Below are 24,602 nucleotides of genomic sequence, written 5' to 3'. Positions count from 1 at the left end.
TCAGAACAGGTAGGTGGCATTTGCACCAAGACGACCTGTCAAAGTGTTGGCCATGTGAATTATGTCGCTTTCCATGGAGAACTGCCAAGGCTCTGACTGCTTAAAGACTGTTGGGAACTGTGAACTCATCCCCAGAGTCACGTAGCAGCAACTGCACAAGCAGGAACGCAAAAGGAAGTTTTTTTTCTGCTCTGGCATCCAAGAAAAGGTTTCCTTAAATTTGCAGAGCCCCACTTGTAAACAAGTGGAGGAGATGCCTGGGGAAAGAACTGCGGTGCAGCCAGCCTTGTAGCTAAGAGCAGATCTCAGGGAAGCCTCCTCTCACCACTAGGCATTCAGCACACACACACCCGTCCAGGGATAACCTCTTTTTTTGCCCTAGGAAATGCCGATTAGAGCAATAAAGTCTTCTGGAACTGAAGTCTCTGGTGTTTAGAGGAAAGTGTGTTATTTACCCTGGCAAAACATATTGTACATGCCTGTGGATGTGGTTTTTATTTGGAGGGAGGGCACACATTGAAATGACAGCAGGGAATATGTGTGCACACACTTGTCTCTCTCACACACAATCTTGCACCCATTTGTCAGAAAGTCAACGGAACTGTTAAGTAAAGTATCCTGCTGGTGGAACATAAAAGACGGCTGTGTGTATTCCGGGACTGTGAGAAAGGCTGAATTTCACAAATGGCCTCAGAACTGAACCAACCACCAGCAGAAACAGAATCTTTGGTCTAAGAATAGCTTTTATTTCCTTTGACGGTAGCAAAAAGCGAAACAGAAAGAGAGAGAGAGACGTAAACTGACTGCTTAAAAATAACTCAATATTCCTTTATTTTAGAAAATAATAACAGTGATAATACAAAAATATTTACTGGTAATTGTGCAAAAAGAGAGTCAACTTACACTGCAAAGCCAGGTGTGTCTAAAACAGCACACTCAGAACAAAGCACTTAAAACATCAGGATGCAGCGTGCTGGGAAAGAGGCCCAGAAAGGTTTCGTTAAGGCAGGGAAGGCCTCTTGCCCGCCGCAACCTCCTACATGCACAACTGCAACCAAGCTGCTTTGACGGGCGAACCAGGTTGCCTTGAATCATCGGCCTCCTCTCTCCAGAGAACGAAATGGCTGAAGTTGACTTGAGGAAGGGAGATGGGGAGGAGGGCAGGAGGAGGGACAGATGCAAAGGGCAGTGAGCCCAGCGAGGGCCGTCGCCTTTTGCTGGGAATAAGAAAAAAGAGGAGCTGTTGTTCCTGCCACCTCAAGTCTCTCAAAGCTGCAGGATTTAAAAGAAGATTCCACCCCCCCCCAAAAAAAAGCAAACCCACAAAATCCAACATGCGCATTCCGTTTTTTAAAAAGGCAACATTTTAGACTCCAGATTGGAGCAAATGGTTGGAGGGTAAAGCTGGAGATTAAGGCGGGGGCTTTAAATCAAAGAGCAGCTCCCAGACACCCCACCAGAGGCCCAGACAGGACAGGCAGGTGAGGGAAGGGAAGGGGGGGTCAGTGTGGTAAGGAATAAATAGTCCAGTTGCACTAAATATCATCGCCACACGCCGCCGCCTCTGCTGGTGCGAGGGTTCAAGGCAGGCGTGCTGGAGGGCTTCTTCCCAGCTTTGGCGGCGGCCTGGGGTCTCTCGCGCCCAAACCCCGAAGCACCCACGCGGCGTGCAGAGGCCATCTGAAGAAGGAAGAGGGGGTGAATGACAGTGGCTTTTGACAGACACCCGTTCCTTGACATGACAGACCAAAACCTCCTATAAGATTTAAGCTTTCTGCTCCCCGGTTCGTTAACCTGCCTCCCCCCCCCCCGCTTCTCCTGGAAATTAACGAGCAACTCAAACCTCAGAATTTATCCCGTCCCCTCCAAAAGAATGGCACACGTACCTCTTTCCTCATAGCGTCAATCAACTTGGGGTTGGGGTTCCGGCGCGACTGCAGATTTGCATCGCCTTTGGCATCTGTCCTGAAGCAAAAACACCCCCACCAAAAGGAAAAAAGGGGGGGGGAGAAGATGGGAATGCTGCTTCAGAACAGAACCCAGGCATCCTGCCCCCGCCGCCCACCAAAATCCTGTACAATGAACTTCAGGCCCTTCTAGAAAAAACCAGGCAACATTTCTTGAGGAGTCCTGTCCAAATCCTGCCAGCCCCTCCCCCCAAAGAGATTGTGCCTGGACTCAGCAAAATAACCTCGCCTTACCCATTCTGGCCTATATCGCGCAAGTATTTATACAGGTCCTCGGGAGAAGGCACAGTCCTGCCTTTGGCCTGGTGGTGCCTCAGCAGACGTGAAACTTCAGCGACCTGCTTTGGGGACAGGATCCCCCCCTCGTGGGCTGTGGAGGAAAAAGGGAGAAAAAGATCAGGGAATGGGCCCACAGAATTCATACTAGAGGTATTTCCACTGCCACTCACATGCTGGCCTCACACCAGGGTTTTGCCTTGGGGGTGCAGAGGGGAAGGGCTGCTTCCGGGTTCAAGCAGCCTGGCCTGGCCTACCTACCTTTGAGCAAAGGTACTTTGGTTTTGTGGACGGCAGTACTGCTGGGCTGCTGGATGTGAATGGTGCTGGCAGACGGCTGGGCCGGATCCCACAGGGCTGTGGAGCGTTCGTGGTAGGACAGCGACGTACCTGTAAGGAAGTCGGGAAGCTTTTGAGCGCTGGTTCTTTATTTACTCAGAACACTTGGAACCCAGGTCTTCGGCCAAAGAGGCAGTCCCCACCCGCAGGCTTACAGTCTAAAAAAAGCAAAGCAAAACCCCCACAACGCGCAAGGGAAAGGCATGAGGAGGGAAGAGGAAAATCAAAATGGAAACTCAGACACTGGTTTCTAAACACTTGTTGCAACAGTGACTGGTCGGCACAGTTCAGGGGCAGGAGGTGCCTGAGGAAGCTGGGACTCTAGCAAAGGTGGTGAAATGAGGCCCCCCCCCCACGGCAGCAACCGGATGGCGGCTGCAAGAGGGACAGACCCACAGAATGCAGGAAGGTGGAAAGCTGCCTTGTTCAGAGTCTGAATAATTGGTCTCTCTAGATCAGAACTGTCTCTGCTGACTGGCAGAAGCTCTCCAGGGTATTGAGTAAGAGTCGAGAAAGATCACCAGCAGCAGTCCAGTGCTCTGCAAACCCTGAACGCCCTTCCAGCCACTCCCTCGAATATGCCAGCAACCACCACCCACAGGTGGGCGCAGCAAGGGGTTGGGGAGCGAGGGACAGCCAGGAGCCACCAAGAGGACTGCAGAGCTCCCTTGTGCAGAAGGAGAAGGGGCCTGGGGCCTGCTCTTACCAAACTGCGTCTGGTTCGCGGCAGGTGGTGGGCTGTCCGTGGAGACCCCTTCCTGCTTCTGCGCAGCAGTTTCATATGCAGAGCGGTCCAAAATCTGGAGAGTGGTGAGGAGACAGGAGTCAGGTGTGCATCCTTCCTTCCCTCCTACACACCCACCCGCAGTTACTCTCCTAAGACATTTATGCTACAGAAATAATTAACAGCCAAGAATTCACTGAGGATAACAACTGAAGTTTTAAATAAAATAAGGTAAACCTAGAATAAGAGTCTTTAAGCAACCTGATTAAAAACAAAATCTTTATTTAACACCACCATGATGCACTTTTAACTTAGAGTCACTTAAAACTGAATTATGTCCCATCTTACTAAGCTGGTTTTCAAACAGTTTAGTTCTCGAATGTTTTGGCTTCCAAATGTCGCAAACCTGGAAGTGAGTGTTCCGGTTTGCAAACTATTTTTGGAAGCCGAACGTCTGACGCGGCTTCTGATTGGCTGCAGGAGCTTGCTGCAGCCAATCAGAAACCGCGCTTTGGTTTCCGAACCAAACAGATTCTGTTTGATTTCCAAGGTACGACTGTATTATAAAAGGATGCAAGCCACACATTGCATACCCTCCAACATTCCTCAGATGAAAATAGGGTCTCTCTCTCTCTCTCTCTCTCACACACACACACACACACAGACTCTCCTTGACCCTCCATTTTTTGTCCCCTCCTGTCCCCATAGAGCATTTCCTATCAGAATAAGGGTGAGCGCCACTACACCAAGATGAGAAAGCATCATTTGAAATCTGCCCGCCCTGCAAGGAAGGACTCCCATCATCACAGTTCCCTCCCACCCCCACAGACTGAAAAGAGAAAGAGCAGAGATTAGGATCATGACGACACACACCAAACGCAAGTAGTAATTCAAGTCGGGCTGAGGCACTTGAGCTCCACCCTCCAAGCTGCTCTGCTGGAGGGTCTCTCCCTCGTTGCCTGCTGCCTCAGTCATGGTCTCATCTGTGTCATCTGTGAACGGGTGCTCTGCCAGGTTATCAGGGTGGAAAGGCAGACCTGAAGCAGGCGAGAGAGAGACAGAGAAATATGGGAGGCCCAGGTTTAAATCTCTGCTCAGTTGCAAAAGCCCACTGTGGCCAAATCACCTGTCACTTTCAGTCCCCTTGCATTTTAACTTTCTTTTTTTTAAACCACCTCTCTCCAGGTAAAATTCACACATGCATGTCAGGGATTCTTCAGCTGTGATCCCTGCACTGCAGGAGGTTGGACTAGATGGCCCTTGGGCTCACTTCCATCTCTACAATTTCTATGCTTTTATGCCTTTATGAAGGGCAGCCATGCAGATAAAATATTTCCAAAGCATTAATGCAAGTCAAACAACAAAGAAAAGAAGTCGACGGGCCTGACACTTCGGCCAATATATATTTTCCAAAAAAAACCCTGCAGTTGTTCCACAATCACATTAACAAAAGTCCTCACAATGGGTGGTATTAAATGATGCTACGGTTTACTCGCGAGCAGGTCCATTGAAATTACTGGACTTGACCCAACGCACACCTGCTACAGAGCTGTCCACCTGCGGTTCCAGCTGCTGGAAACCTGGCTGGCTGAGGAGGCTGTAGTTGAAAACGTGGCTGAACTCCGAGGAGAGACGCCCCATGTCTGGGAGCAAGGGGAGCAGATGGCGGTAAGCATCCTGCAAGGACTTCTCGGGGGCGTCTGGCGGGCCCCGTGAAGAGCTGCGCTGGGCGGCAGGCTGGAGGGGGACCGCCTGCGCCCATGCCGACCCCTCGCAGTCTCCTGCCCCTTGGCTGCTCCCAAGAGATTCCGCCTTCTGGGTCTTCGTCAGAGATTTGGAGGGCTGCAAAAGCTCCAGGTCAGAGGGGGTGTCCTATGGAAAGAGGGCAAGGGGTTAAAAGACAGTGAGCTCAAAGGCAGCACTAATCAGTTCCCTCGCCCTCAATAAAGCACCCTACAGCTAAAAGGAAAGAAGCCGTTCTTCATGCAATGGAAATTGAGCTGCAGCATGAATCTCTTCTTAATGAAGAATTGAGCAACAAATCTACAGGGCTCTTAAGAGCCTGTGAATTTTACAAAGGATCTGCTCAAAGGAAAGGGAGCTCTGGAAATTTTGCAACATTGATCTTGCTGTGATTCACCAGTGTTGGAATCCCCGCTTAAGCCACGAAGCACACTGGAGGCCTGGATCAGTCGCTGCCCCTTAGCCTAACCTACCTCGCAGGGTTGTTGCAAGGATAAAATTGGGGGGGGGGGGAGAGCCCTGCACACGACCTTGAGCTCCCCGGAGGAAAAAGTCGCATTAAAATCCAATAAATAAAGCTAACCAGAATAGTGTTATGAAGCTGCTACTGCAGGTGAGGCTTTGGAGGGTGGGGGAGACTGGCCTAAGGTCACTCAGTGAGTTCCAAGCCCAAGAGTCAAACCAGGAATCCCGAGCTTGTTTTCCCAGCCCTGCCTTCCCCACCCTCCAGATGCTTCAGGTAAGACACAGTGTTCACGTACGGCAAAGGGATGTGGGGGCAGGAGTCAGTTTTGGCAGTTGCGTATAGCAGTCACCGCCGCCACCACCCCCAAGCTGGCGCCCTCTAAAACTCCCAGTCGTGGCTGAACTCCGAGGAGAGACGCCCCATGTCCAGGAGCAAGGGAAGCAAGTGGCGGTAGTTGCCAGCTGGGAGTTGCAGTTTGGAATGCTAGGAAGGGGTCAGCTTCAGAAAGGCTGGTGCAGAAGGACAAGCCTTGCTGAAGAATAACCAGGCATGGCTTGTGCAGAGGCAAGTCCTACTTCAAACTTTTTTTAGTTGAGATGGGAGTGACAGTCCAAAACATCTGGGCAGTGGGGTTTTTTCCCCCAAAAAACATTTTATTTTCTGTTTTTCCATGTGGGCAGTGTTGTGTTGGCAAAGGCTGCCCTCACCACTCTTCTCCTCAATCATTTACGTTTCCGGTTAGGGTCAAAGCCGGGAGTGCCAGGAGTGAGGACAGCTCTGCTTACAGTGCCAAGGAGGCTCTCACCTGCTGCTGCTGCTGCTGCTGCTGCTGCTGCTGCTGCTGCTGGGCTTTGGTGTTGGGCTGTGGGGAGGCTGGGCTGCCACTGGTGAAGAGGCGCAAGGCCTCGTTCCAGTGCGCCTTCATCATAGCCTGGAACTGGCTCATCATCTCCGCTCGCTGCATCTCCAGCCGCCGAGACTTGGCCTGCAGTTCCCGAATCTCGTCTTGCTGCTTGGAGATCCTGGGTGGGGTTATGGTTAAAGACACCATGGTTCTAGGACAGCCTTCCACATCATGGAAACAGTTTCATAATATTCAACATGGCGATATAGTGCAAATATGTAGCAAATCACGATGTGCGTATGTGTGCTTCTCTCCCAATTCCTGTTGCCCCATTGCACTGAACTATGAAATAACAGTTAAAGGTAAGTAAAAAGTAAAAAATGTATCAGACCCCTAAATGTCCAGTTGCCCAAGGTGTTACCCTGTTTGCTTCTACATAGTTCCATCCTTATTTGAGACATTGTGATATATTGATATACCGCGATGTTTAGCTGGTGATATATCACAATGTTGAAAACTAGACACCGCCCAGCCCTCCTTCCTCCTCTCTCTGGCTCCACACACAGAGCCAGTGTGGTGTAGTGGTTAAGAGCGGTAGACTCGTTATCTGGGGAACCGGGTTCGCGTCTCCGCTCCTCCACATGCAGCTGCTGGGTGACCTTGGGCTAGTCACACTTCTCTGCAGTCTCTCAGCCCCACTCACCTCACAGAGTGTTTGTTGTGAGGGAGGAAGGGAACGGAGAATGTTAGCCGCTTTGAGACTCCTTCGGGTAGTGATAAAGCGGGATATCAAATCCAAACTCTTCTTCTCTTCTTCTTCTTCTTCCCCAGCACCCCCAGAAAGACCTCCCCCCTCGCCCTGCTTCCAAGTACCTGCACTCATAGTCCTCCGTGAGGTGCCTCTGCCTCTCTTCCCTCTCCGCCAGGTCGGCTTTGAACTGGGCTAACTGGCTGGCCAGCTCTTTCTCGTGGTGGCCGCTCAGCTCCAGCAGCTGCTTCCTGCCAAGGGAAGGAAAGGGAAGGAAGCTCCAAAAACAAGAACTTATGGTTTAAAGCCAAGAAGTCGACGGCTCCCCAAGCAGTAAGCGGGTTAAGTGAAAAAGGCAGGGATGGGCTCAAGAAGGAGCCATCTTGAATCCACTTATCCTGTGCTCCGTTTCCCTAGCAGAGTCATTAACTGAAGGGGAGGGGGGGACACCTTAGGAAAAGGCTTTATTATGAAAGCGAGGGGAAGCTCTCCCCCCCCCCACCTGTCTCAATGGCTGGCTTTATCTAACAAGAGAACACGAGAAGAGCCCTGCTAGATCAGGGCCCATCTGCTCCACATCCTGTTCACACGAGCAGCAAAATGCCTGTGGGAAACCCTATCATGTTAGTAGCCATCGACAGCCCTCTCCTCCTCCTTTAAGTTGTTTAATCCTCTTTTAAAACCATCCAAGTCGGTGGCCATCACCGCCTCTTATGGCAGCGAGTTCCACAGTTCCAGCTACGCACTGCATGAAAAGGTACTTTCTTTTATTCGTCCCAAAACTCTGTTTCAAATGTTATGAGAGGGGAGGGACTTTGCTCTCCCTGCTTGCTCTATGCCATGCATAATTTTATAAACCTCTATCATGTCTCCAGAGCCAGGAAGGAGGGCTCGCTATCTACAGTGGCATCTAAGGACAGGGGCTCCCTCTGGCTTGGCACAGAAGGGCATAGAGCCCCGCCCCACCTGTGCTGCTCCCTCATGCTGCTCATCTGGCGCAAGCTCTCCTCGTGAACTTCAGCCATGCGCTCCGTCACCCGCTGCTCTAAGGCCACCTTCAGCTCTGACTCCAGCTTCACCTTCTGTGCCTCATAGCGTGCCTACGTACAGAAGGGGGCGGGGGGATGGAAGGGAAGAGGAAATTCACTTCAAGCTTCTAGAGTTGCATTTGACATGCTCCTAGTCCTCAAGGAGCTCGCAAATGCCAGGTGCAAAGACTTCGGCTGAAGGTGAAAGCCCTTGAAACAAAGAGGTACATGCACCACCTCAGCTCAACGGGACTGCTGTATCTTTAACATTATTAGTATTCTCTATTAGTCGTATTTTTTGCCATGGCAACTCAATAAGTGGGCGAGTGATGCACGAGATCCATCACCACAGCTTCATAATAAATAATAAATGATGATGATGATGATGATGTCGTCAGGGAACCGTCAGAGCCTAGCGGGGTGGTGGAAGGGCTCTCCGAGGCAGAAGGTTCCCAACACCACAGGAGCAGCAGAGAGACATCCTGCAGGAGTGACAGGCAGGAAGAGAGCTCCGTGGGGAAGGGGCTATGGGATGCCCCCAGTTCCCGACACCTACAAAGCGGCTCAGGGGAGGAGGGAGCAATGGCAGTTCCGTCGCCCCAATTGCGTAGAGGGGTGAAACGCAGGGATGAGAGGAGGAGACTTGGGGTGCCCAAGTTCTTTTGCTGGGGGGTGCTCCAGAAAAGCGCCACTTCCGGGATCTGAGAGTGACTAAGACGGTCATGGGCTTTTGAGCTCTGCAATGTACATACTTGTATACTAAAGCTTGTAAATAAGAGGACCCGGAGTCAGACCTCCTTACTCGTGAGAAACCACTACAGATCAGATCATCACAAATAAATAATAGTAATAATAATAATAATAATAATAATAATAAAAACAGCAGGGAGCAAAAGCAAAGAGAAGCTGCAGCAATGAAAACTCCTCCTTCCATACAATTCAATTACAAACATCTGGTCCAGCATCCTGTTTTCACCAGAGGCCTGTGAGAAGCCAGCAAGCAGTATCTGAGCAAAAGAGCTTCTCTCTCCTCCCATGGCTTCCAGAAACAGGCATTCAGAAGCATTACTGCCACCAAATCAGCGCCTCCTGTGGGAGGGAGTTCGGTAGTTTAACTACACAATGCATAGAAGAGGACTTCCTTTTACACGAATTGTCCCGACTCTCGTTCGCTGACGTTCCCCCACCCACCCCAAAAGCAGCATCCCTCGCTTGGGAAGGCCGCTGCCCACCTTACCTTGACCAAACTCATCTCCATCTTCAGGTTGTCTCTCTCTCGGCGCATGGCCTCCAGCTCAGCCTCCAGCCCTTGAACCTCCGACTGCACGGAGGCCAAGACGCGCTGGGCATCGGCCGCTTTCTGAGCTTCGCGCTGGGCCACCGCCTAGACAAGGGGTGAGGAGGAGGAGAAGTAGGGTACGCACTGAAAGAAGCTGCTGAGACTCCAAACACCCTACCACCATCTCCCTACAAAGCCTGCCTCCCAACTGCATTCCTAGCTTGCTGCGTTGTGGCCCCCCACCATGCACCCTCTCCCTGAGCAACGAATACCATTGAAAGGTACGTCTGAACCGTTCCAGATTTTCAAGGGTAACTCTGAAGTAGCCTGGGTTCTGCCTAAATGTGAGGGAAAGGATCAGTCCCCCTTCTCGTCACTGCCCTTCCCTCCAAAAGCAAGGCTCTCAGGGTAACCTGCTCAATTGCTGCATGGAAAATAACAACATAAAATCTGTGCGGTGGCTGGATCAGTTTCATATTCATCTCGAAGGGGGGGAGAGGTAAGAAGGCTTCGCTTTCCAGCCTGTTCCCACTTGGGACTGGCCACCTGGGTATATATTGTGCAGAACTAGGAATTAGGAATTAACTCAAACAAAGCAGAGGCCAGGAGCCTCCCACATCATCTGCAGAAGCTTTCCCGCTCATCACAAATGGCATGTTTAGACTATGACAGGTGGGAACAATCTGAATCCAGAATTACAAGGCTGACTACAGCCGCAAGAAAGAAAGAGTGGCAGAAAAGAGTGAAGGCTTTTATTTTATTCCTAGCAAAATGGTTTCTTGTGCTACTTAAGATCATCTAAATTTGCGCCCTCTGTTGTTGTTTTCTCCCTGGCAGGCCTCCTGTGGCTTTAGGCATGACCCAAGAGGCAGAAATCCAACAATTGCCTTCTCTGGCGCAGTGTTCGGAAAAGCTTTACCTGATGAATTGCTGCCTGTGAAGTGGTAGAATAAGGCGCACACAGAAGCCTCACCGGCAAAAACAGGGAAATCCTGAGTTGGACCAAACTGGTCTCTCCCCTTCTCACTCCTCCCCTAAGCTGCTGCCTCTGATCACTTATCCATCTAGCGCAGTGCTGCCTACACTGACCGGCAGCCACTCTCCAAGGTTTCAGATAGGGGACATTCACAACCCAACCTAGACAGGAATGTAAGAAGTGCCTGGCTACTGGATCAGGCCAATGGCCCATGCAGTCCACCAGGGACTGAATCCTGGACCTTCTACATCCAATGCAGATGCATTCCAACTGAGCCATGGTCCCTCCCTGACTACTCAAGGGCTATGAGCCATGATGGGTGGCTAGCTACAGTGAATATATATACAGTGGACGCTCGGGTTGCAAACATGATCCGTGCGGGAGGCACGTTTGCAACCCACAGCATTCGCAACCTGCAGCGCCGCATCTGCGCACACGTGGGTCTTGATTCAGTGCTTCTGTGCATGCGTGAGCGCCGAAACCCAGAAGTAACCCGTTCTGGTACCTCTGGGTTCAGCGCGGTGCGCAACCCGAAAACACACAGCCTGAAGCGTCTGTAACCTGAGGTATGACTGTATTGCCCTTCATCTGAAGATCACAGGGCGGTTCATGACAACGAACCCCTCCACATTAAGAGACAGCATGCTGCCTCCGAATACTAGTGCAGGGTTAGAGAAGACCATTGGCCTAGTCTAGCAGGTGCTGTTCATCAGACACTCTCAATGGTGTCAAAACAATTCTTTAGGGAGTAAACGCATTGCAAGGCCTGCCTTAGCTATTAAAGGGCACAACACAGGAGAAGCCACAACACAGGAGCGGTAAGTCACAGGAGTCAGATGAGGGACGTTTGCTGGAATCCCGCTTCTGAGCAGCAGAATATTTTTAAAGCTTTTCTCTGAATCACTGAGGACTAGAAACCTTAAAAATTAAAGGGCTCCTTGAAACAGAAAAGACGTGGACCCACAGATAACAGCTGGCCCACCTACGCACACAGCCTAATCTGCACTGTAATGAGACATCTCTACCCCACAACTCACAGACTGGGAAGGCCGCTGCCGCGGTGGCCTACGCTTTTCCTCCATAGGGTGGGGATTTCTTCCATAGGGTGGTAGTTCTTCCCAGCCTTGGGATTCCATGGCAAGCAAGGCCTCCCCTGACTCTGTGCTCCGTGTAAGAGGCTATGGCTCAAAGGTGGAGCCAGAGTCAGCCCTGCCCACTAGGCAAAAGAGGCCACGCCTCTCCCGAGGGGGTTTCCTTACAGAAGGACTGTGGCCCTTCCTTGTGCTGGAATACTGCAGCCGAGCAACCAGGTAAGAAACCCTACTAATAAAGTACTCAAAGCCCTACTTATTTTTCTACAGCAGTCCCAGAAATTTAGCTGCTCTTCTCCATATTGAGCCTGCATGCTTGTCTGCCTGCTACAGCCTCAGTAAAAAAAAATGAAAGCAGGAGTCTGGAGTAGGGGTGGGGCTGAGTCCTTCTGAAAGAGGGCGAAGAGTGGGTAGGAGAGATTTAAAAGGGGATAGGAATATAGGAAGCTGCCTTGTACTGAGTCAGACCACCAGTCTGAGCTTATATTGTAAGCTCAGGAGGGGAGGAGCCATCCTATGCACACTGATGAGCATTGTTTAAAAGATAAAAATAGTATTACCCATGGAATTTGGTGAGGCTTACTTGCCAGCAAGTAAGCTCAGGATTGCAACCAGTTCTCCTTAAAAAAATTTAATTGTCCAAAATGGAACTACAGTCGTACCTTGGTTTACAAACTTTATCCATTCCAGAAGTCCGTTCTTAAACCAAAGCGTTCTTAAACCAAGGTGTGCTTTCCCATAGCAGCGGGGGACTCAACTTACAAACGGAACACACTCGACAGGAAGCGGAACATGTTCTGCTTCCAAGGCAAAGCTCACAAACCAAAACACCTACTTCCAGGTTTGCAGCGTTCTTAATCCAAGTTGTTCATAAACTAAGGTGTTCTTAAACCAAGGTACCACTGTAGGCTTAATCTCAAATTAACCTATTAAGTTTCCAACTCCACTCACAGTTAAAAGAACTGGCGCAATGCTTTTACTTCAACATTTGCTAATGCTAACACCGATGCCAGAATGTCTGTGTTATCAATTACTGTTTCCTGTGAACAGTCGCCAGCTGACCTCTCTACATCCCATTTCCTTCGGCCACGCTATTCACAATGACTGGCGACAAGAACCGTACATATTTAAGTGCAACGATGGGTAGTAACTTCAGAGGGTGTCCATGGGATCTAGTGTAAGAAACTGCCTGCTAGGCAAAGCTTTTGAAGAAGAAGAAGAAGAAGAAGAAGAAGAAGAAGAAGAAGAAGAAGAAGAGTTTGGATTTGATATCCCGCTTTTCACTACCCGAAGGAGTCTCAAAGCGGCTAACATTCTCCTTTCCCTTCCTCCCCCACAACAAACACTCTGTGAGGTGAGTGGGGCTGAGAGACTTCAGAGAAGTGTGACTAGCCCAAGGTCACCCAGCAGCTGCATGTGGAGGAGCGGAGATGCGAACCCGGTTCACCAGATTACGAGTCTACTGCTCTTAACCACTATACCACACTGGCTTTCTTAGAAGGCGATTGGGCCAGATCCGGCCCCCGGGCCTTAGATTGCCTACCCATGCTTTTGATCGTGCTCTTAAATGGGGAGCGAAACCGCTCCTGCAAGGGATTCGGAAGGCCTGGGAGGAGCCTCTCACTCTCTCACCCTCACCTTCTCCTTGTCCAGCTGGGAGCGGCTCTCCTCCTGCAGGACCTGCTGCTGCTGCTCCAGCTGCCTCTCACGCTGTGCCCAAGCCTTCTGCTGCTCCTCCAGCGTGGCCCGCAGGGTCTCCTGCTGCCGGCGCTCCAGATTCCACTCCGCCTCCAGGCTGTGCACCTGCCGACGCTCCGCCTCCAAGTCGCAAGAGAGCCTCGCCCTCTCCTCCTCCTGAGCGGACGGAAGGGGACGGGGCGCACTCGTCAGCTCTGACGCGAGAAAGGTCTTGGGTGGGTGCAATCCCTGAGCCCAGAACGATGCCCCGAGGAGGGCATTAATGGGAGGTGCCGGGCCCTCCCTGTGGGTGGCGCTTGGCGTTTGAGAGTCAGCAGCATCTTGCCCCAAAACATGGGGCTCATTTTAGCTCTCATGGTGATATCACGGCCAGGTGATGGGGGGGGGGGCAGAAAGAAGACAGGGCTCCTGTACCTTTAATAACAGAGTTGAAGCGGAATTTCAGCAGGTGTGTGTCTGCACTCCTATTAAAGGCGCAGGAGCCACTGGAAAGGTGAAGGGCCACTGGGAGGCCAGTCTATGCTTACTCAGAAGTAAGTCCCACTGAGCCCAATGGAGCTTACTCCCTGGATTAGAGGACTGCACCCCACAGGAGCGAGGGCTTGGGAAGGTTCAGGGGAGGTGCTTCTTACCAGAGCCTCCTTCTCCTTGCAGAACTGACTGGCCGCTTGCTGCTCCTGGCTGAGGGCAGAGAAGGCTTGTTTGAGGCGCTCTTCCACCTCCGAGATTTTCTAAAGGAAAGAAGTGTTAGCCATTTCCCCAAAGAGAGAGAGGCCCCCCAGCTGCATCCTCCCTAGCCCCGGGAAAATGGGTTGCTGGTTCCGTCCAGGCCTGCCTGGGACATTTTGCTGCCTGAAGCAAAAGGCAAGATGGTGCCCCTCCCTTACCCCCATCGCAGAGACAGACGTCAACCTGACAGCGTGAATCTCAATGGGAGAGATTCAGCAGCCCCTGAGCCTATTATTATTATTATTACTATTATTTTGATTTATAGACCACCCTTTATCAAAAGACCACAGGGCGTTGTACAACATTAAGAACACATTTTATGGAGCACAATGATAAAGATATAATAAAGAGCAAGAACTGCCCCCAAAAGATAGAAGATTCTTTCTGTATGCTATGACAGCTGTGAGACTATTGCTTGCCAAAAACTGGAAAACACAAGACATCCCAACGATAGAAGAATGGCAAGCACAGGGTCCTGTGTGGCATACATAGCTCTGACCACCAATGCAGAAAAGGGGGGGGTGTCGTGTACAAGAGCACCAGGGAGGGGGCTGTCCCACTCTGCCTAATAGTTGATACAGCACGGCTTCAAAATGCAGAGTGCCTCTCTCCAAATTTCCTGGTGGCCCCATGCGCCTGCCTGCCCACCCTCTTGCTGTCCTGCTGAGATCCGTGGCCCCAAACCCCACCTCCTTCTGCTTCCCCAGCGCCTGCTCAAGCCCCTCCTTCTCCGTCTGCAGCCTGCGTAGCGTCGCCATTCGCTCAGCCTCGTGCCGGTTCCAGCCCTCCACCACTTTGGCCAGGGTCTGTGGAAAGGAGAATGAGAGGCTCAACTGGCTGCCCCCCCCCCAGGGATCCAGGGGGTTCCCCAACTATAAAGAGATCCCTTGCTCACTGGGCAGTGAGAGAGAACTGGTGTATTGTCGAAACTGTAGTCAATTTTCCCCTCTGTTCCCTGGAAGCCACATCCTACACCACTCAACCACTGCTTGCTTGCTTGCTTGCATGCATGGGGCTTGTTCTGAAATGACCAACAAGCAGCTGGAAGCTCAATTCCATTCCAAAGGTAAATGCTCAATAGGAGGGTTGTTCTTGTTTCCTCTATATGCAGAGATGACTAGAGCACTGAGCCTCCAGCAAATGCACCTTTGGGACCCGTACAATGATCCTGAGAGAGCAAGCAAGGCAGGGGGGTTCTCTGGGAAACACCCGAGATCCTTGTTCAAGCCTGGGATGCAACAGGCACCTCTGTGGTATGGAGTGTGTGTGTGTGTGTGTGTGTGTGAATTCGACAGTGCTTAGTTTGTTTTCGGTTGCGAGTTTGCTAATATTAATATTGTTTCGTGGATTATGAGAGCTGTAATGCTTTGTGAATCTTAATAGCATGACCTTTGTTGTGGCTCTGCTGTTTTGCATTTTTTTTAGTTGTTTTCTTAACAGCGTTTTTTAGGAGGTGCTCATTTCGCTGGTGATTTGCAATTGCTTTACTGATGATTCGTTAATTATTCTATACAATCTATGTTGCAATTGTGATGTTAGGTTATTGTTTGTAAGCTGCTTTGTGAATTGTGTGTGAGTCAAAAGTGGCCTAGAAATAGAATGAATGAATGAATGAATGGGCTAAGTTGGGGTGGGGTGCTGCAAGTTCTGCCTTTGAAACAGCTCCAGTCTTCAGGCTTTACTGAAAAGAGTGTAGCATTCAGGGGTGCAGTAGGGAGGTGCTACTGCCGGTGTGGGGAACCTTTGGTCCTCCGGACGCTGCTGAACTACATCTCCCATGATCCCCAACTATTGGGCCGTGCTTTGCTGGGACTGGTGGGAGTTGTAGTTCAGCAACATCTGGAAGGGCCAAAGGTTCCTGCACCCCAGGGGTCAGAAGATTGTAAAGAACTGCCCTCCTTGCAGTTGCTAAGACCAGCAGCTGCTACATGTAAAAATGTTGAAAGAAGCTCTGCCAGATCAGGCCACAGTGGGCCCATCTAGACCACCGTCCTCTTCTCACCGTGGTCCACAAGCAGGACCTGAGCACAGCAGCAGCAGCAGCGCTCTCCTCACCTGCCGTCCCCAGTCACTTGTATTCAGAGGCCTCCTGCCTCCATGCCCTGGGCTCTCCATGGCTCCAGCAATGATGCTCTACCCCAACCCACTTGCTGCTGCTGCTGCTGCTGCTGCTGCTGCTGCTCCTGGGCCAGCTCATCTCTGGGCATCTCGGTCACCCACACACCTGTCGTGCCGAAGGCTCACCTTATCCAGTTGCTCTATCATGCTGTCTTTCTTCTTGTCCGCCGAGACGGCGACAGCTAGCTGCTGCTGCAGCTCCAGGATGCGATTCTGCAAGGCATGGATGTGCCGTTCGCAGTGCTGGGTGGGAGGAAGCGGTCAAGAATTCAGCCACTGTGGAAGGGAAGGGTGAAGTATTTGGGCTAGGGGAGGTAGGCCAGCAGGAAATGATACTTGCGGAAGAGGCAACTCAAGTCCCGGCCAATTTCCACTGATACACCATTCTTCCAGGTTCTCCACCCGTCTCCACCCTACCACAGTCCTGAGTGATGGAAACTTTGATATCAGTCAAACCCCTAACAGCTAAAATGAAAGATGAAGATTTCCGGGACCTGAGCCAGTCCTGGGGATTATTCAGGAGGGCATGCCTTACTTCTGCCCTGTTTATATCCTCTTATAAATACAGGTGTTCAGTCACTACTTTTCTCCTGTCCTACACGGAGCACCCTGCTCAGTGGAAGTGGAGTTCTTCTCTGCCTGCAAGAGCAGAATACATCTGTGGCAGACAGAAACAAGCCGTGCTCTGCCCGGTTTGCATGAGCAAACTGTTTGGAAGGAAACAATCTCCCCCATCCCACCCCAGACTTGGCTGTCTTGGGTTAGCCTAGGGCAGCAGTGAGGACTCTTTGGCCTGTGAATCTGATGAGACCCACCAGGCCTCCCTATTTGGTCCAGCTGCTCCCACCTGATGTCAGGTGCAGGGCAGGTAAAGACCTGGCTCGGCCATGGGGGCGTTTCCATTGATCAGCTGATCTGTGGTACAGGGCTTTGCAAGAGGTGACAGTCAGCTGATTGACAGGAGCTTTGTAGGCTGTGCCTTTGCCCATCATGCTGGGCCAAACGGGGGGGGGGGGGGGTAATGATCTGGTCAGTGGCTGTTAATGGGGATGAGCATCAGGGAACTCTTCGTGCCAGTTCCCAGAAACTCCCCCCCCAATACAGATAAGCATAATTAGTATTAAAAGCAATCATAATAATTCAGCAAAACAATAGATTTGCAGCTGAGCTATCTATGACTTGGCAACAGATCCATCTCTAGCAGTACTACAGCTATAGTACTCGTAGCAGATCAATCCCCTGTAAAAGTAAAAACCCGGGAGAATAAAAATGTGTTTAATTGGTCTTGGAAGAGAGCCAGCGATAATATCACTTGCATCTCAGGGCGTACCTGCCCACCTGTTAAGATATTTGTCAGTGGCCCTCAAGCCCCACTGAGGGAGCTTCTTGGGCCAGGATGCCTTGAATCAGGAAGCCTTCCCCGAGGCAGACCTGTCTGGGCCCGATACATATGACTTTTCAGCGTCACATTATACTCCCAGGCCTCATTAAACGTGGACTGGAGTTGCTTTTAGCCAGCCGGACGTCTGTTGAGCTGTTGTGTCTGCTTCTACCAAAAGCGCTTTCCTGCAGTACCACTGCAAGTTGCCATGTCCCAGCGAGTAATCCGTTCTCCTCCCACCCAGACATGCTTATCACAACACTGTGTTACAGGCAGTGTTTGTAGCAGAGGGACTGACATCCCTGCCTGTCATGCTGCAGACCTGAGTCTGACTCCTAGGTTGGCCGGGCACTTCTTGGGGGAGAGGGGGCCATAGCTGAACGGACGGGCACCTGCTTTGGATACAGCGGGAACCACCCTGTGGCAAACGCGCCACCGAACTGTAGCCTGGCGTGAATCAGCCAAGGGTGTCCAAGGAAATGAGAGTTCCAAGTGTATTCAGTGGTGTGTGTGTGTGTGTGTTGGGGCTCAAGCAGGGATCAAAAAAGCCCTAACAGATGGGTGCCTCTCCTTGCTGCTCTGGGACCAAGAAGGAGGGAAAGCTCTCATGTCACGAGTGAGCAACGGAAACTCTTTTAAAAAGTAAGCCCTGGTGTTCAGGGGCTGCTCGAAAGGACATAACTCCTTTGCATGGGCACGCTATGGGGCAGAAGCCGCTTCACCCACACACTCCCACCTGCCTCCCAGAAAGGCAGAGATTTGAGTCCTCCAAAATATTTCTCCCAGGAAGTTCCAGGACTTTCTGGAACAGCTATCAGAGCCCTGGAGCTTACTTTGGGTTCCCAGCAGCACCTGGGCCAGGCAGAGCAGGCTACTGCGCTCTAATAGGCTTAGAGGGCTAAATTGAGCCTCAGGAGGGGGCCGGCTAGCCCTCCACCCACCCCAGCAAGCAGCTTAAAGCCGGGCAAGGCATTCTGCAGCAACATCACCAAGGTCAGGCTTGTTCCACTGGCACGTGGGCTGGGTCTGCGGCACGCCAGCGCCTCCACCTGGTCAGGGCTGGCCTCCTCTGCACATCATCGCCACCACCCACTTCGCTCCCTTGTCCTCTGGAAGATGGTTAGGACAAGAGAGGAGAACAAGATGGAGGCAGAAGGCAGCCAGGATTCTGTCTGCAGGTTTGGAAGGAGGCTGGAGTTGAACACAAGCTGGGGGGCAGAGGGATAACAATGACAAGAGCGGGTACTTGAGATCAGTCCTTTAAAATGCACCAGAGAGTGGATTAATAGCAAGGGTTGGGCACAAATGAGGTGCTTGTGCCTTTTGGCAAATTTCTTCTGCACAGACTAAAAGCTGCCCCTTGAGCAGGTCTCTGAATGTCGGAGGTTTAGGATGGAGAAAAGGAGCACACAGTAAAACTACAGAACTCCCTCCCATAGGAGGCAGTGATGGCCACCAACCTAGATGTCTTTAGAAGAGGATTAGACAAATTCACTGAGGAGAGGGCTCACGATGGCTGTGCTCTGCCTTCAGAGTATGAGGAAGCAATGCTTCCAAATGCCAGTTGCTAGAAATCACAGGAGGGGAGGCTGGTCGTGCTCCAATCCTGTTTGCAGGTTTCCCACAGGGATCTGGTCAGTCACTGTGAGAACAGGGTGTTGGACTAGATGGGAGCTGGCCTGATCTAGCAGGTTTTTAATAGGTTATCTGCAAAGAATGCTGCACCATGTGGGCTTCGGCCCAATCCAGCAAGGCACTTCATATATTCACAACCATGAGTGCAGACTCGAGAGCAACTGGCACAGGTGAGGAATGATTTCAGCCTTCACAAGATTCTGTGTTAGGCACTCTTGTATTTTGAAAACTAATTGCTGGGCCACTGGAAACTAGTGAGACCAAAACCCAACAGGGAAAGTACACCACAGTCTGTCCACCCCAGCTTAAAAAGGGGTAAAAGAGTGAATATTCCCCACCTGTTGTGAAAAGAGCAGATACCCAAATCCACGCTAGTGAAGCTGGAGCTATTATTTTCTAGATTATTATGGTGTCACAAGTATACGGTCATGTATAGGGCTATACAGGCTGTGTGAAGTTTAACAAATTCAAGTTCTGCCCCAGAACGGAGCCATATTCTGCATCCTAAATCATGGAAATCAAAGCAAAGTCTCATGGCCTCTTGCTGATTTTGCATAAAATTGTTTTTTTAAAAAAGAAGAAGAAAAAACACCACCAAATATATTTTTACTTGGCAAGCTTTTGGGAGGTGGGAGAAGAAAAGTGCCACAGAGAACTCTGAAGATCTCTGGAAGTTCAGCTCCACTTCCCTTTGGCTGAAAATCAGGGCTGACACGAACACACAAACTCAGGCGTCGCTTCCTTGCAAATTCAGGAAACGCAGCCTTGATGCGATGGTGAAACCGGCTCACCCAAAAGGTGGTGCACTTTTAAATCAGAGGCTTTTCTGCGGGGTTTGGACACATACCAGGGATACGGCTGTAGCCCCTTCCAGCACTGTGATTCACTGAGTGGAAGGGGCTGCTGAAAAGCAGGTCTACTGGACCTTATCCCTTTCCCCAGAGAAGTCAGGTCTCCTGGTTTCTCTCGTGAAGAGGTTACAGTTCAGCAACAACCGCAGCTGGTAGCCCTGATTCCTGAGCCCATCCTCCTAACTGCCCATGGAACTCTGCCCATGTTGAAGGTGAATGTAGGGGGGCACGTGGCTGGAAGGTCAGAAAGCTCATTACGGGCCATGATACCAGCTAAGTCCGAGTAGCTTTACTTAAAGTCGCAGGTCACATGACACTTACTTCATAACCTCCCTCCCCCCTCCAGCCATATTGGTCCATCCTTCAAGCCTCTTTGGCTGCCTAATGCAAAGCAGTAATCCTGGCAATTAGGAGAGGCTCAGGTGAGGGGGGGGGCGAGGCCGCTGGGCAATTGACTAGGCTGCGTTTTTTACCAGACACTGGCCTGCGTGGAGCATTTCCCCCCCGGCAAATAAATCCTCAAGCTTTGTTGAGGACAATGGTTCTCAGAGGGTGTGGCAGGAGAGGATGGCAAGTGTGGCAGGAAGATTCGAGGACAAGCAAAGAAACATTTCAGTGTAGTATAGTATAGCATCAAAAAAATGTTGGGTTTTTTTGCAGAATATGGATAGATATCTTTTCAAAATGAAAGCAAGAACATCCAAGTGATACTTCGGGTATTCCTAATTGTGATCTTTTCATTTTCCAGTGTATTTCTTATCAATGAAAAATTCAGTGTGGCATGAACAAATTTTTTATTCTGAAAGTGTGTCCCAGAGAAAAAAAAGCTTTGAGAGCCACTGTTTTAGGGAAATAATATGACTTTTAAAAACAATTTGGGCGGAGAAGAGGACAGGGCAGACCCAGTCCTAGCAGCCACCCGTTCCCTCATTCTCCCACAATCCTTTGTGAATCCTTCAGGCGGGCTCCACAGCTGTCTGGTGCCACTCACCTTCCGCCGGGCCTGCTCCTTGTCCAAAGAGTCCTTCAGGAGGTGGGAGTCAGCATATGGCGGATGCTCACGGACTTGGCCCAAGCGCAGACTGGTGTAGCGGGGAAATAGTTGCTCGAAGCCAGCCAGGGAGCCGGGAGGAGAGACCTCCTGCAGGGGCCTGGCACTAAGGTGACAAAAGGGAAGGGGACATGAAGGCAACAGAGGCTCCTTCAAAACAAGCCACAATCGATCCCTCCACCGTCATGACTCTTACTCTTTAGCTTCCATCATCTTCTATCCCCGAGATGCCAGGAAATGCCAGGACAAGGACCCAGGAGTTCTAGAGCCCGCTATCTCTCTCTCTCAACATTTCAGGGTTGGCTGAACCACTTCTTGGCCTTTCACCCCAAGTTCCAGTTACAGGTGGGTAGCCGTGTTGGTCTGCCATAGTCAAAACAAAATCGAAAATTCTTTCTAGTAGCACCTTAGAGACCAACTGAGTTTGTTCCTGGTATGAGCTTTCATGTGCATGCACACTTCTTCAGATACCTTCTTCAGGTATCTGAAGAAGTGTGCATGCACACGAAAGCTCATACCAGGAACAAACTCAGTTGGTCTCTAAGGTGCTACTAGAAAGAATTTTCGATTTTGTTTTCACCCCAAGGGCTGTTGTCTGTCTACTGATCCTCCTTTTACAATATTGCTCCTACACTGGGGTCTCTGCATTACTCTATCGTGGGTAACTTCTGGCCCACAGGCCTCATTAGCTGGGGCCTAGGACTTCCTGTTTGGCCAAGCCTTGCCCACCTGTTCCACCTCATGTTAGGTGGGAGGGGCAGGTACAGGCAGGACTGAGCTGAAAAAGGGAGATCGCAGGCACTGCAAATCAGGCACACCTGCAAAGTCCTGCATGGGGCGCTGTGAAGCCCTGACAATCAGCTGGTTGTTGGTACTTAAGTGCCTGCAAGAACAGCTCTCTATCCAAGAACAGCTGATTCTCAGGGCTGGCACAGAGCTGTGTGTAGTACTTTAAAGCTGATCAACAAGGCTTCAAAGTGTAGCGCAGGCTCTATACTAGCCCGGGGGTTGGGGAATCACATCACTGTGATGTCATGTGAGTTGGTGACCTGCAGAGGGTAGTGGAGTTAAGGGCCTCTGGCCCACCCACCAGCCACATCCAGTTCCCCACCTCTGCTCTCTAGAACCGTGGACTCCAAAGATAGGCTTTGTATGAGATCATCTACCCTAGCTAAAGGGAAGGCACCTCCATTCATCCTTCAAATGTGTGAGGAAGCAGAGAAGTGAATTCTCGTCTGCACGCAACACTGAACCATTGTTTCTAATGACATGCACGAGCCTCTGGATGCACCAAGCACAACCAATCATGCACATTACCAAGGGTCGGGACTGAACCAAGGTTTGTGTTGCATGCAAACCAAGCCACGGTTGTCAAAGGCCCCGAATGATTAAAAAACAACAACACATGGCGAGCCATCAAGGCTCCTCAACAGAATCTGAAATTCACCCAAGAGCTTAATCAGAGTTCTTTATCTGTCTCCTGAGATGCAGCTGCTTCCGGCTGGGAAGAGCTGTGTAGCAGGAACCCCTCAAGGCCACAATAGCAACTAACCCAGAGCCAATGCTCTTTTTTCGGCTCTGGCACTCCTTTTATGATCCTCAGGCACCTTCCTGGAACGTGCTTTGGTGTTCAAAGTGTTGTGCTAAAGCACCTCCAGGAGGCTGTGCCTTCCACAGCGTAGCAGCACCTATTTTTCTTTTTATTTAAAAAAAAAAAAAACACCAACCACCACCCAGAGCCTAGGAAGTCTGTTCATGTCCTGAGATGAACTTACTTGAGCAAGGCAGTCGTGCTGTCACTCTCAAAGGAGTCATCGTCTTTCCTCTCAAAAGTTCGCAGTGCCACAGCATCCCCTGCAGGCAGAAAGGGGGGAAATTGTTGTCTGCAGGTTGGAAGCAGCTTTTGAGGGTGAAGGGAAAAACAGCTCCGATTTTGGTATAAGGCCACTTCCTGTGTTCCTACTAGAGAGAACCTGCTACAGATTCAGGGGTGAGATGAGAGATGAAGAGGTGGGTGGCAGTGGAAGTGTGCCACACAGGGCAGTGAGTAAAAAGGACCAGGATTAGGGGAGCCTAGGGCTTGCCGATCAGAAGGTTGGTGGTTCGAATCCCCACCACGGGGTGAGCTCCCGTTGTTCGGTCCCTGCTCCTGCCAACCTAGCAGTTCGAAAGCACATCAAAGTGCAAGTAGATAAATAGGTACCACTCCAGCAGGAAGGTAAACGGCATTTCCGTGCGCTGCTCTGGTTCGTCAGAAGCGGCTTAGTCATGCTGGCCACATGACCCGGAAGCTGTACGCCAGCTCCCTCGGGCAATAAAGTGAGATGAGCGCCGCAACCGACTCAAAATGAGTCGTCTGTGACTGGACCTAATGGTCAGGGGTCCCTTTACCTTTACCTCCAATGGGAAGCCTGGTTGGACCATGTCCCCCACACAAAGCTTTTTTTAAATCCTAATTTCGGTACTCTCACCATGAGCAGCATCCCTGGACCCACGGAGCATGCCTTGCAGATGGCAGCGCACGTTCTCCATCTCAGAGATGTGGCGGGACTCGACGGCAGGTCCCTGCAGGAGACAATAAAAGAGGCCTGGGTGTTTTATCCTGCAACTCCAGCCTCTCCCCAGCCACGTGGCCTCTCCTCCTCACCTTCCTGTAGGTGCTGGCCTCCACGCTAGTCGAGAGTCGGTGGCTGAGCTCCTCCGCCAGAGTGTCCAGATCTACTTCGGGGGCCTCCGCTTCCCTGGAGAGGCCCAAGCTGTGCTGGTTCTCCAGATGGGAGCGGGCCTGAGCCTCAGCCTGCCGGCTCTGGTGCAGTGAGGCATAGAGTTGCGCAGTCACCTGGGAGGTATAGGGGGTGCCTGCCTGAGAGGAAGGGACCTTTTGCCCTGGGGAGGCAGGAGCCGAGGGTGGCAGCAGCTCCATGTCGCTCAAAAGATCCTCGCTGTGGATGGAGGAACTCAAAGTCCTGCAGGCACTCTTGTCAGCCATGGGTACAGTTGGAGGTGGTGGTTCCAAAGCCTTTGCCCAAGCCGGCCAGGCTGCAAGAGTTCTGTGCTCAGAAGCCCAGAGTCCCTGTCATAATGCGGAGTGTCCCATGACAACAGGACTCTGACAGAGGGAAGGTGCTTTCAGACATGCTGGCTCGTCCGGAGTGCCAGCAAGGAGATCCTGGAAGGAGAGGTCTCGCCTGGTGGTGCTTCCCAGCTGGTGCCCTGAAGAGCAAACGATACCCATGAGGGGCACAGAAATGAGCTTACAGCAGGACAACGGGAAGAACACAGGTGACATCAGGGGTCGGATCCCAGCTGAAAAAAAGCCCTGCCCTGCGCCACTGCTAGCCTTTGCCCTGTATGGTGGCATTAGTCCCCATTTCCTACATATCCAGGGAACTTGGGTGGGCCTCCCCACCCTCTCACTATAAGTCCCATCAGCCACAGCCAGCGCACAGGGGCAATGGGATCTGTAGTCCAGCAACATCTGGAGGGTCCTGCTCCGCCAGCCCCACACTCCTGCCCTAGAGGGATCCCTCTTCTTGCCCCTTAAAGCTCCACACTCACTTTCTGAAAACTGAAAACAACCCCAAGCTTGCCTCCCCCCCACATCACACACTCTCTTCCCCTTTAAGCGCCCCCCACCTCAATTTTAATGGCAGGCCCC

At 51.2% G+C, this 24,602-nt stretch overlaps 1 protein-coding gene across 1 annotated transcript; it reads right to left on the bottom strand.

The window, feature by feature from the left end:
* Positions 1 to 1,308: 1,308 nt before the first annotated feature.
* On the bottom strand, positions 1,309 to 24,116 carry CNTROB (centrobin, centriole duplication and spindle assembly protein). Its single transcript, XM_033169654.1, has 19 exons — positions 23,592 to 24,116; positions 23,416 to 23,509; positions 22,720 to 22,798; positions 20,885 to 21,050; positions 16,153 to 16,269; positions 14,598 to 14,714; positions 13,812 to 13,910; positions 13,120 to 13,335; positions 9,373 to 9,519; positions 8,074 to 8,207; positions 7,233 to 7,358; positions 6,321 to 6,537; positions 4,845 to 5,178; positions 4,180 to 4,343; positions 3,289 to 3,382; positions 2,505 to 2,633; positions 2,202 to 2,337; positions 1,887 to 1,965; positions 1,309 to 1,680 (listed from the first exon to the last, which is right to left on the bottom strand). Exons 1-19 carry the CDS (start codon positions 23,931 to 23,933, stop codon positions 1,543 to 1,545), a joined length of 2,928 nt encoding a protein of 975 aa, XP_033025545.1. The 5' UTR covers positions 23,934 to 24,116; the 3' UTR covers positions 1,309 to 1,542.
* Between the last annotated feature and the right edge of the window lie 486 nt (positions 24,117 to 24,602).

This window comes from Lacerta agilis, chromosome 14 (genome assembly GCF_009819535.1).
Source record: "Lacerta agilis isolate rLacAgi1 chromosome 14, rLacAgi1.pri, whole genome shotgun sequence".
Classification (NCBI taxonomy): Eukaryota; Metazoa; Chordata; class Lepidosauria; order Squamata; family Lacertidae; genus Lacerta; species Lacerta agilis.
Note: the sequence above shows the minus strand (reverse complement) of the source record. Positions and strands in the feature narration are given on the sequence as shown.

Excerpts from the sequence above, each read along its gene's own strand:
- CNTROB (XM_033169654.1), bottom strand. The coding sequence starts at position 23,933 with ATGGCTGACAAGAGTGCCTGCAGGACTTTGAGTTCCTCCATCCACAGC. Across the intron at positions 22,799-23,415 it reads GTCCAGGGATGCTGCTCATG|GGGATGCTGTGGCACTGCGA; the intron begins GTGAGAGTACCG and ends TTCTGCCTGCAG. Across the intron at positions 1,681-1,886 it reads TTGACGCTATGAGGAAAGAG|ATGGCCTCTGCACGCCGCGT; the intron begins GTACGTGTGCCA and ends TTCCTTCTTCAG.